At 34.3% G+C, this 12,649-nt stretch overlaps 1 protein-coding gene across 4 annotated transcripts in view; it reads right to left on the bottom strand.

Annotated features, from left to right (window-relative positions):
• Nucleotides 1-2,558: 2,558 nt before the first annotated feature.
• LOC125652616 (uncharacterized) overlaps nucleotides 2,559-12,649 on the bottom strand; it is a 23,935-nt gene continuing 13,844 nt past the window's right edge. For all 4 annotated transcript variants that reach the window (XM_056166530.1, XM_048881947.2, XM_048881948.2 and 1 more), the window contains 3 exons: nucleotides 7,436-7,476; nucleotides 5,205-5,348; nucleotides 2,559-3,727 (listed from right to left, as the gene is read on the bottom strand). In XM_056166530.1, coding sequence (XP_056022505.1) covers nucleotides 3,668-3,727; nucleotides 5,205-5,348; nucleotides 7,436-7,476 — 245 coding nt within the window. In that variant the 3' untranslated portion in view covers nucleotides 2,559-3,667. The remainder of the gene's footprint in view (nucleotides 3,728-5,204; nucleotides 5,349-7,435; nucleotides 7,477-12,649) is intronic.

The raw sequence follows: 12,649 nt of genomic DNA, 5'->3' as shown, positions 1-12,649 counted from the left end.
TTTTGAGAAGTCAGAGGTCTATCATTTGAAACGTTTCTCTTTTTAAGTTGCCGGTCACTAGTAGTTAAATTTTCTCTTTTTAAGTAACCGTTCACTGGTAGTTAACTTTTCTCTTTTTAAGTAACCAGTCACTGGTAGTTAACTTTTCTCTTTTTAAGTAACCGGTCATTGGTAGTTAACTTTTCTCTTTTTAAGTAACCGATCACTGGTAGTTAACTTTTTTCTTTTTAAGTAACCGATCACTGGTAGTTAACTTTTCTCTTTTTAAGTAACCGATCACTGGTAGTTAACTTTTCTCTTTTTAAGTAACCGATCACTGGTAGTTAACTTTTCTCTTAACAAGTAACTGGTCACTAGTAGTTAACTTTTCTCTTATTAAGTAACCGGTTACCAGTAGTAAACTTTTCTCTTTTTAAGTAACCAGTCACTGGTAGTTAAACTTTTCTCTTTTTAAGTAACCACTCACTAGTAGTTAACTTTTCTCTTTTTAAGTAACCAGTTACTGGTAGTTAACTTTTCTCTTTTTAAGTAACCGGTCATTGGTAGTTAACTTTTCTCTTTTTAAGTAACTGGTCACTAGTAGTTAACTTTTCTCTTTTTAAGTAAACAGTCACTGGTAGTTAACTTTTCTCTTTTTAAGTAACCGGTTACTAGTAGTTAATTTTACCGATTCCCTACGCACTGGGTTATAATGTAAAGTACAGCATGATTCAGATTCACAAGATTTGTCCCCAAGGAGTTGTTATTTTCTGTTTTACAAAGAATATTCATTTAATTTGATAAAAACTCTTTTAAATTCAATTAACTCAACAGATTATTTCTGAAAGAACAGATTTTGGCACCAAAATATTGATATAAAAGTTTCAAAGTCAATGAAGAACGCATGTTAAACGCTTTGGGAATCGTTTAAATTCGAAATGTAATCAGGATCGAGAGAGATACAGTTGATAGTGATGCCCGCGCGTTTAATTTTTCAGCAAATTGATTTTTGGTAACAAATTCGCGAAAACATCCCTATACATTTTTGTGGTAATGAATGGCTTAAACATCAATAGAGAAGACCGGAAAAATCGTGGGTTTTGATATTTTTGTAGTGGACAACATTTTGACTGATTTTAGACACTGCAATATAATCGAAGAGCAATATCAACTGTTCCTTGGTAGGGTAAAACCAATACTGAAGAGGGAAACGTTTAAGCTGAGATTAAAGTCTGCACGATTTTCTACGAATTGATGAAACGCTATTACACATGTCGATGTAGGATAGTAATTTTACTCCTTGTCTTCAAAGTGACGTAGGAGAGGGATCAAAGAATGAGGTTAATCAGCGTATCGTGAGCATGCTCATTGGGAGCACTGGGAAGTTTACACAAAAGAGTAATACAATCCTTCATTAGTACTCAAGTGTGTGATAGAGAAATTTCATCGAGGGGACAAGATTCGCTGTCTAGGACGAGACTTTGCCGAGTCCTAGACAGCGAATCTTGTTCCAGAGGTGGAATTTCCCTATCCCACACGAGTAAATAATGAAGGATTATTTTTCTCACATTATACCCACAGTTTAGTGCATGAATTCAAGAGCTTCGAGAAAATTCAAAACTATCAAAATCCTCATTTCCAATTCAAAAGTACTTAGACAGAAAGAGCATACACAAAAAATGGTTTACACTGTAAGTGTAAACTACAAAAACAAAAACACCCCCCAAAAAACCCACCAAAAAACCCCCCAACCAAACAAACAATCAAAAAACAACCCAAGGTTGTCCACCAGAAAACTATATCAAATTGAAATTTAAAGAAAACAATACAAAATATTTTACTTTACCTTGTAACGTAAATCATAGAAAATATATGACGTCACAATCAAATGACGTCGCAGCAGTGTAAAGACAGAAAAATCGCACATGGCTGTCTCACATGGGTAAAGTCTATCTCACACTGGTGTTAATGTGAGAAAGAAAAATCTCACATGGGTAAAGTCGATCTCACACTGGTGTTAATGTGAGAAAGAAAAATCTCACATGGGTAAAGTCGATCTCACACTGGTGATGATATGAGAAAGAAAAATCTCACATGGGTAAAGTCGATCTCACACTGGTGATAATATGAGAAAGAAAAATCTCATATGGTTAAAGTTGAGCTCACACTGGTGTTAATGTAACAAAGAAAAATCTCACATGGCTGTCTCACATAAGTAAAGCTGACCTCACACTGGTGATAATGTGAGAAAGAAAAATCTCACATGGCTGTCTCACATAAGTAAAGCTGACTTCACACTGGTGTTAATGTGAGAAAGAAAAATCTCACATGGCTGTCTCACAGGGGTATAGTCGATCTCACACTGGTGTTGTGAGAAACATGTGTCTACCCTTGCGTGTAAAAACATTGAGACGCTTACTCGGTGTCATATTCTGATAGTCTCACAGACAATGAAGTTGTCATCTTCGCTAGCCACGGGATTACGATCCGCTCCGCTTTAGAGAAGTGGAGCGGATCGTAAACCCTTGGCTAGTGAAGGTGTGAAGTTATTGTCTTTCGTAAATCTGATTATTTACAGAAATACTGCAAGATTTTATTGAAATATATCAAAATAAATGTCACAAACAATACAACAGCAATCTTAGCGATCATAATTAACTATTATTTACACAATCATGAAAGTCTTAGATGTATTCTGCTATCTACAGATGCGATAATTTGTTTTTAACTCTGTTTTACATCAAACCACTTTTTGGGAGAAAATATTACCCTCCAGTTAGGCGAAAAACAAACACTTTGAGAAAACACTAATTTGCAAATGGCTAATCAATATGAAATACTCAGCACATTGAATTGTTATTTGTTATCTCTGTAAAATGCGTGCGCAAACAGAGATTTGGCGTATTCGTAGACAAGTCATTCCTGGTCATGAATAAAATACATCTCAAAGAGAACAAATTACGTTTATTTCGAACTGTGCTAGAAATATGTCGGGACAAAACGCAACATTAAGATAGACGTGGGACTATTTTGTGTGGAGGTGTTCGCCTGGGGACGTAAAACAGAGAAAAAAACCAAAAACAAACTCGTACAAGAATGGAAATATAAGCATCGTGAAGTAAATGTATCTTCATTCAATAACAAATGAATTGAACATTGATTATTTACCATCTATCTTGTTGATGGAATATCTTATTGGTATAAAATAGGTGAAATATCATTTGACTCAAGTGTATACCAATAAAAAGAGCTCTTGAAAAACAATAATCAGATATAAACTTACAGAGTTTTACATATAAAAGTATACACTCCGACACATATCATTCCTTTAACAACGTCAGTCAATATTCAAAGGAAGAATATAAACGATTTCTGACTTTATATAAAGAAGACTTGGGAGAGAGAGAGAGAGAGAGAGAGAGAGAGAGAGAGAGAGAGAGAGAGAGAGCGAAGATAGATAGATAGAGAGAGAGAGAGAGTCGTTAAAGGACAAGGAGAGACAGCGCATGTAATTACTTTCCCCTTTTAATTTCGGGAGACAATTTCTGCCGTTGATTACCTCTCTATTACAACATTCTCGAGTGATTTCACTGCATCCGTTGTTGACAGCGCTTCAACAAATCACTGTTTCCCAGTCTCAGCTTCGCAATTAGTCTAATATCAAAGAGTTCAATATCTGGATGGTATTCTAAAATTCGTCATCTGAGTCGTCCAGCAGAACAATGTTATCGGAGTGGGGTGCCTGGGACTGAAGAAAAAAGCGATGGATTATTATCTATGTGTTCATCATTACATTCTGATGTGCGTTTCAAACTGACTTTGTAAACACGTATGCACATAAGGAAACAATTTAGGGTCATTGATTCCCGAGAACCAGAAATAGAAAATAGTCACATTGCATGATTTGCAAAGATCTAAGATTTAAAAAAAATCACAAATATGACAGATCACTTTCAGATCCATCAAAATGAAATATAATGTTGTCCTATGAGGAATGTTCGTAAACTCATTCCTGATTACATGTGAAATCAACAAAATTCCACTTCCAAAGAAAACAAATTCAAGCCGACAATCAGCTTCGTTTTCAAAAATATATGATAAGAGAAAAAAAGACATGATTAGCACATGGGGTATTAAAATGTCTATTATATTAGATCTCAATAGAAAAAAACCTTCAGTTGCTATTTGAATTGTAGTTTGTTATCATACTTGTGTCCTTTCTATGTATTTAATTCTTCCTAAGGGTTGTTTTAAATGGTTTTATATGTTATTAGGGTAATTATATCATTACATTAAACGCTATATATTAATAATGATAATTATGCATTTTAATTCTGACACTATGAATATCTTCTTCACATGTATGTGCACATCGATTTTATATTATCTTTTCTCTCACATTTGTAAAGCGCTTTAGAGAACTAATGTTGATAGGGCGCTATATAAATCTTTCAATTACAATTACAATTTACATATTGACCCTAAAGGCATTTGTTCAACATTTGAGAGTAAAATTCATTGCGCAATTCCTATGCCCATACCTATTTTTAGAGTCAACATGCTTAAGATCTTGGTGGTTCTTTGTTCAAACGTAAGCTATACATCTAGTTCCAGCTTCGACAATTTTCTAAATTACAACAACATTACAACGACGAAAAATGTTTTCCAAATGATCTTCATAAAGAATCATTGTCTATCCTCAAATTAGAAACGGAACCACCTTTCTTTAAGCATAAAAGGTGAATATAACGAACAGTGATCAATCTCATAACTCCTATGAGCAATACAAAATAGATAGTTAGGCAAACACGGATCCTTGGACACACCAGAGGTGGGATTAGGTGCCTGGGAGGAATAAGCATCCCCTGTCGACCGGTCACACCCACCGTGAGCCCTATATCTTGACCAGGTAAACGGAGTTATCCGTATTCAATATCAGTGTGCCAAGAACGGTTTAACAATCGGTACGAAACGCGTCAGACACAGACATTGGCAATGCGATTTAGATTCCAATGTTTTTCTATAATGAAATTATGGCCCGAATATATCTAAAGTGGGACAGGCAGACAGAATACAGTCCATCAATTTTGTTTGCAGATCCGTTAAAAATATTCCTGTGTAATTATTAGAATGATGCATTCTGATTGGCTACCAAGCCGGAAGTAAATACTATCAAGTGAAGTTACTGTTTACTTAAGCTTCCTATTTAACAATAAGGTATTTACCTGTGTGATTCTCTCTTTCATCATTTGAACTTGTCTCTCGTTTCTGTAGCAATAGCGAGCTACATAGGCCATTCCAATGATACACCCGGCTCCCACAATTCCAATACTGATAGGAACCAGCACGCTTATCAAATATTTCTTATCCTGTCAAGAAATCAGCACGGGGTAAATGTACATACATGCATATTAGCAAAGAATAAAAAATCTACGTAACATTATGATTTCAGAATCTTTGACATTTGTTTTTACAAACTTTTGATGAAGAGAAACAATTTTCAGATTGAACACATATCTTTCATGCAATTCATTACAACTAGTCTGTGCAGATGAACTCTAAGTCACGATTACTATGTTGTGCAATCATAACGGACTTTTCTTTACCTTCTGGTCATTTGTTCTTATACAACTTATTTTATTGTTATTTATTTGAATAGCGTTTAGAGCAATATAGATTTTACGCTCTATATTACAAAATAAATTTATTATTATTATTATTAACATATATACAATGAATTAAGAAAACCAAAACATCCTTTTTACCTTTATTACCAAAATACATTTCAAAATACCCTTTGATTTATACAGATCCCTGTCATAACATCAAGTAAACGTACATGTATTACAGTGAAAAATACATTTCATTTTTGAAAATTCATGAGAGTATATGAACTGCATGCGATGCTTCACTCCGGCGTGCTTCAGGAAGCGCTAACACGTTTCATGAAAAATATGTCGTCGAGAGGAGTTGCATTTTCAAAAATAAAATTTATATTTTCATATTTAAGTTATCCTTCCATTTATGTCGGAATTCCCACATTTAAAATAGACGTACTATATTTATCACGATTCATACGCGCATTGTTTACATCTGCAACACATTCATGAGGAAATGGCTATCATTACAATTTATAAAAATGTCAAAGGTCAAATCATTGGAAACGTAAATAGAAAATATTGATTATAATTGTTACCAAATAAACAAAACGAATCATTATTGGCAGAATTTTTTCGTTCGGTAGATATCTAATATTGCTTATACGTTTATTCATTTCGTTTATCAACTCATAACTAAATTCAAAGCATAAATCGTGAGGTTACCTTCAATATTTCTGAAGTTATTATGTCCTAACTTTGGAAAAATTGTCATTGTTTTATTTGGGTCTTAAGATTTTTCCCCATTGTTAAATTTAACATTAAATCGAGAGAGAAAACCCCCAGTACAGTATATTCTGAACGTAATTTAACGATCTACGTTAGATTGGACGAGAGAATAAACAAAATAAACGAAGTTGGGCAGTTCGCATCATTAAAGACCTCCATTAGGTATCGTGTAGTCTTTCTCCTTTGATTAAGCTGGACAGAGTATCTTGTCATTATGAAGACTAGTATATTGGTTGAGACAGAGAACTTTTCTAGTCAGCATAAAGATCAACACTTTTGGTACACTATTCGTTTCGTTTATTAATATTCTTGCAACAATTTCCGTATCATTAAATTAACTTTCTTGATTGTTTTGTTTGTAAAGAAAGACTAAACCGGAAACGAACAGAACCTTTTTTTTTATTATTGATACCGCAACATATCTGTAATATTTCAGAACAAGTTGCTGTCCTATTAAAACATATTTGTAAAAAAAATCTTGAAACATACAATTATTTCATTATTAGTCTTATTGCTAGAGGTGTAATGAAATATAGGTCGGATGCATCTGTAGCTTTAACCTTTAACCTCAGAATTAAAGCCATTCTTGGATATCAATTGGACCTAGATGCAGAACTGTAGCTCTTTGAAAATCAGAGAGGTACAGATCCACCCCTTATAAAAACCTTCGATTTATGGCGCAGGAAAAAAAAGCAGCACACGGTTGAGGCCTCATATCGCTGCATTCTTGCGTCGCTGTCTCATGTTAGTATCAACAAGTTCTTAACATATAATCCAACTATACTTGTGTCCAAACATACATTCAAATAATCATGAACATATTTTCTGCGTGGACGTTGAGTCTACACAAAAAATTCTGAAGCCTAAAAAGACAAAAGGGTTTACAGGCTTAAGAATGATTTTGTTGGATGAAAATTGTAGATCCATTTAAGGTTCAGAAATTTTTCTCGCTGAGGTATTCCTTATCCGGTTGCAATTTGATCAAGGAGCACCAATGCTGTGCTTCCCTGTCTGAAAGTTGGAACCGAGCGGCATTGTGAAACACCATGTATAACAAAAATAATACTTACCTTCCATAAAAGATTTCCAAACGGACTGTCTTCCATAGGAACTGAAACGAGTAAAACAAACTATACACTTATAGAGTGTGAAAATTAAGAACCTGACCTAGTGGTCATAAACTGAGAAAAGATTAAAACTGAAGACAGGCAACAGTAAATATTTGAATGTATTGATATTTAAAGTAAGTAATATTTGATGATTCTTTATGTTAAGGTAGCTCATTACACTAAAATTTTATTTAATGCCTCGTTAAAACACCTGTTAAGAAGTATGATTTCACCATCGAAAGAGTGATATAAGTTCTCTATTATTTTATATGATTTTTTGTGGTTTTTCCCGGAATGATAAAAAAGGTGTTTTGTTTGCAAGAGATTTTAGAGTCCAAATTTTGCTGTGATTTGATGCATGATATGAACATCTAATAAAACATACCTAAAAACTTCAGATATAAACGTTCTAACTTTTTAGAGAAATATATTCATGGAAATTGAAAACGCTATTTGTTATTATTATACTTTCATGTAAAATACTCGAACCTGATTGGTCGAGAAGCATTTGAAAAATCATATTGTTACCCTCTGAGAACAGAAAACACGCGACTCAGGGTGATAGTATCTAACAACGGGTAACAGTACTTGACAACGGGTGATATTATAAAAGATTATCACAAGCGTCAAATTTATGCGCGTACGGTTCGCCGTAGATTGCTAGACGACGTCGTTTGAGCGTTTGTAATAAACGCGAGTACCCGCATCGAAATACGAAATATCGCACGACAGTGATTGATCAAATGTCAACAGACGTAAGTTTTTCTGCTTCCCAGTTTACATAACATTCAGTATAATAAAACAATTATTGCATGTAGTTGAGGGTAACATTGAAATTTTCACCCCTCGAGAAACCATTGTCAACCCCGGCTACGCCTCGGTTGACAAAGGTTTTCTCGGGGTGAAAATTTTCAATGTTACCCTCAACTACATACAATATTTATATAATATTTTTTAAATCTACCGATAAAATCTTCAAAAAATATGTCCGTTATAAAACAGGGGGTGGGTGGGTGTTGTACTGTTTTCCCCAGGCCCCCTGGATCAAGATTGAATGTTTATGTTGCCAAATATTTCTCATCGGCGCATTTGTTCATTATTTGTATTTTCCTGATGTATTTTATTTCTATTAAATGGCCATGACAAGCACGCCAAAACACAATTTTGTTATTCATTTGTTATCAACTTGTACCTTTGTTTAAGGGCAATTTTGATCAATGTTTTCTGTTGTTGTTTATATTGAAACTGTCACAAAATAATCATTATATTCAAACATGAGAAAAAAGTACCTATGCCGATCAAAATTGACCGAAATTACTAAAATGATCATATTGGTGCTAATTGTATGCACTGGTCATCAAGAAATTAGTTTCCTTTATAAATTCGTATAATTTGTAAACCATTTTACATCAATGGAATGTAATTTTCTGATTACAATGTTTTCTATGGCTACTTTTTTATAATTCCGATCGGGCTTGGTTCAAAGTTGAAAAATTGTAATATTTCTGAATTTTGGCCATTTCATTTCAATTTCTTTTCAAAATATATTTATCTGATATATCTTTTTTCTAATTGACATGTGTTTTGAAGATTTTGTCCGTAGATTAAAAAAATATAAGCAAACAATGTTTTCAATTTTCATAGATATTTTTTTTATTAAAAAAATTAGAATGTCTATCTGAGTCGTTTAGGCGTGTTTTCTTAGATATTCATATTGAGCATCAAAGCACAGCTAAATTTGGACTCTAGAGTATTTTATTTACAAAGTACTTTTTTATTTATCATTCCGGGATAAATCACAAAAAAATCATATAAAATAATTGAGCGCTGGTATAGCTCTTTCGATGGTGAAATAATACATGTACATTGTACTTCATAATAAGTGTTTTAACGTGCCATTAAATAAAAATTTAGTGTAATGAGCTACCTTAAATGTGATTCAAATTGACATTACCGGTCGCGGTAGATCAATGGTAGAGCGTTCGCTTTGTAACTGGGAGCTCAGCCATTAAACCTATGAGGTTAAAATAGGTAGTGATTGCTCTTTCGCCAAACGATCGGCATTTAGAAGTGAGAACCACGGGTCTTTCGTATATGACCTTAAAAACGGAGGTCCCGTGTCGCGGCAGGCGTTGGCACGATAAAGAACTCTCACTGCTTCGGCTCTGAGCGCTAAGCGTTGGTCTAAATTTGTGGTACATCACCTACATCTGGTGACGTCTCAATATGAGTGAAAAATTCTCGATGGGACGTAAAATAATCAATCAAAATGTCATTAAATCATAGTTAACAATCTGGAAATATCCCCAGTCTAATTTTTCACTCTTCTACTCTCAGTTTATAATCTTCATGCCTGTTCATAAAATATATGTACAATATATAGATTTACCATCATACAAAACATGATCAATTCTTAATTGTTCTTTCACTTGATGGATTGGACCAAAACATTCTTCATCAGTTTGCGCAACAGCAAGTGTCGAGATAAATGAAACAAATACTCTTGGTGCCTATGTCTAAGAAAGTCATTTAATTCTTGGATTCGAAGAGATAAATTGTCTTTATCTTCTATGTTGAATCCTATCATCTATTCTTGAAATGGAACAAATAGCGCTATTTTCTGTCTATTACTAAACCCTGGTGTACTCCCATCGAAGCGAGATGGTAAATCGAATTGCATGTGGAGCGTTCCATACGTCTGAAATCTCTTGCTGGCCTTGGAAAGGCCTTTTCTGACATCATTGAGGGGAAAAAGTACGATATATCTCGTTGACGGTTTCCTATTATTGTGTGCCATCACGCAATGATTTGTATCGTCCATTTGGATTCGTACAGCAGGCAGTATCTTTTTGTAAAGTTTCATTATCGCCACTGTCATCTTAACATTTTAAAGCATGTTACAGGAGATAATATTTCTACAACTCGCAACACTTCAAAAAAAAAATGTGACGTAATTATCGACCCAGAATATGATATCTAGAGGATACCAACAGCGCATTTTTAGGGCTGTTTTGTCATCAATCACTTTAATTCTCGTTGGGATGAGGGATTGAGAAGTGTTATACCCCCTATTCAATCATTATGTCCCCATTGATTACTCGTAACATTTCCCCTCATCATCTGTAAATCAGGCAGAATTTATTCTTAATGAAGAGGCGGATTTGTTGCCTTCTCAAAACACATCATGTCAATTACCTCTTGATAATAGGTTATTTATAGTATCAGTTTAGACTCATATCGATATACATGGCGAAGATTTGTTACAGTATTTTATAGAGTAACACAAACACGAATAGTCTTTGTTGTATAACAAGCATTTCCTGGTCATCTATGGATATGAAAGACAGTATAGCTTTAGAGCTTCGCCTATATCTCTCTGTTTTGTTATCGTGTTATATAAAACATGTAGGCGATAGCGCGATGACGATGATTTGATGGTGCGATGGCAAACTCCCCGTCGAGGCCTCATTACGTCACCTACGAATTTGTGAGCAAACGAACTCTGGTGGAAGTTTAGGTGCGATGGCGAACTTCGTAGGTGACGTAATGAGGCCTCGACGGGGAGTTTGGTGCGATGGTGGGATGTCTGTTACGTCATCGTACCATCATCATCGCACCATGGAGTTAAAGTAATCGCAATGGATTTATTACAGCGCCTTCGTATTATTCACTTGTTGCGTTTCGACGATGACGATGACGCAGAACAGCGCAAGCACGATGTCAATGATGGCAAGTGCATTTTAGTTTTGTACTGATATGCGCGCGCATTATGCTGTGCTATTTTGATTACTCTGTATAAAGTGATTTCCATTTTGTAAAGTTTTTATGACATATTATCACGCTAGATAATATATGTTACAAAAGCCCTGTTTGGTATAATATCTCGTTTCCTGTCCGTAATGTTCTGTATTTATCTGAACACTTGCTACTACATTTATAGATTACTTGCATTGTCGTTTTACATGTCTCTCCACACTAACCATTTCTTAGGTGATCGAATTAATTCACAATGGAATTGAAAGAGGACTTTTACTCTCTTTTTTTTCAAGTTCAACCTATTGAATTAAACAAAATTTAAAGACGTCCCATACAACTATATTGAGTTTATGGTTTGGTTTTTATTTGGTTTACGTCTCTTTGAATTTTTTCTTACTCAGATCGAAATGTCACCTGCTGCTGTAGAAATGCCAAAAATTTAGACAAATGGCAGGATCTCGAGGCTGTAGCAGTGGGGTCTCTGTATTGTGCCAACGCCTGTCGTGACATGGGATCCAAGAAAGCCCGCCACTTTCCCTTCTAAAGCAGAAGGATTCGAACAAACGACTCACCCTTCACTCTCACGGTCATGTAGTGAATGTTCTAACTATTCTTGTTTAGGGTAGAATTTGATTCCAAATCAATATGACAAAAGAGAAAGGAAAATCAGAAAAATGAATTTTAAATCATGGTCAGATGATATACTCAAGATTTTTTTTTAACAGAAGCCTAAGTACGTATCTCTCGTACAAAATTAATTAAAATAACACGTGAATGAAAATTGCATTGTAATTTTTTTGAATTTTTAAGTACGGACTAAATTTCCATATACGAGTTGTCTTTCCTATTTGAAAATTTCACATGCTGAAAACAATACAAAATATTATTTTTGAAGAAAAAAACTAGCTAAAATTTGACTTCGGAACATTTTTAACACGAATCTCAAGGTTTTCTTGATAAATACCAATTGCAATTTATGTTTGAAGGTTACTTTTTCTTCGTATGATAGTAGTGGGGTGTTCTATTGGGTGTGATACTAGATAGGACTTTTCCAGAACGTCTCGAGTAATGATATTCTTACCCAACTGTATCTGCAACGTATTTTTAAGGTTATAGGAATATACTTTACAAAGCTAATGTGCATAACTGAGGCGTATGTTACACAATGTCCGACACCCATGGCAGCTTTCGCTTACTTATATAGCATTGACGTCAAGAATTTCGTTTCTCTCTGTGTGTGTGTGAACGCAAACACAAATAAAACTACATTTTATAAGTTGCTTTTCAAAATTTAAAGTGTTTCTAAATTCTATTTTTATAACAAATGTATCAATATAACGACTTCATTGGCATTTCCGGCAAAAATGCAGAGCTTATATAGATATTTATTGTTTTCGTTTCATCTGCATCCTATCTTAA

Source organism: Ostrea edulis, chromosome 5 (genome assembly GCF_947568905.1).
Source record: "Ostrea edulis chromosome 5, xbOstEdul1.1, whole genome shotgun sequence".
Lineage (NCBI taxonomy): Eukaryota > Metazoa > Mollusca > Bivalvia > Ostreida > Ostreidae > Ostrea > Ostrea edulis.
This window is presented reverse-complemented; position numbering and strand designations above follow the sequence as displayed.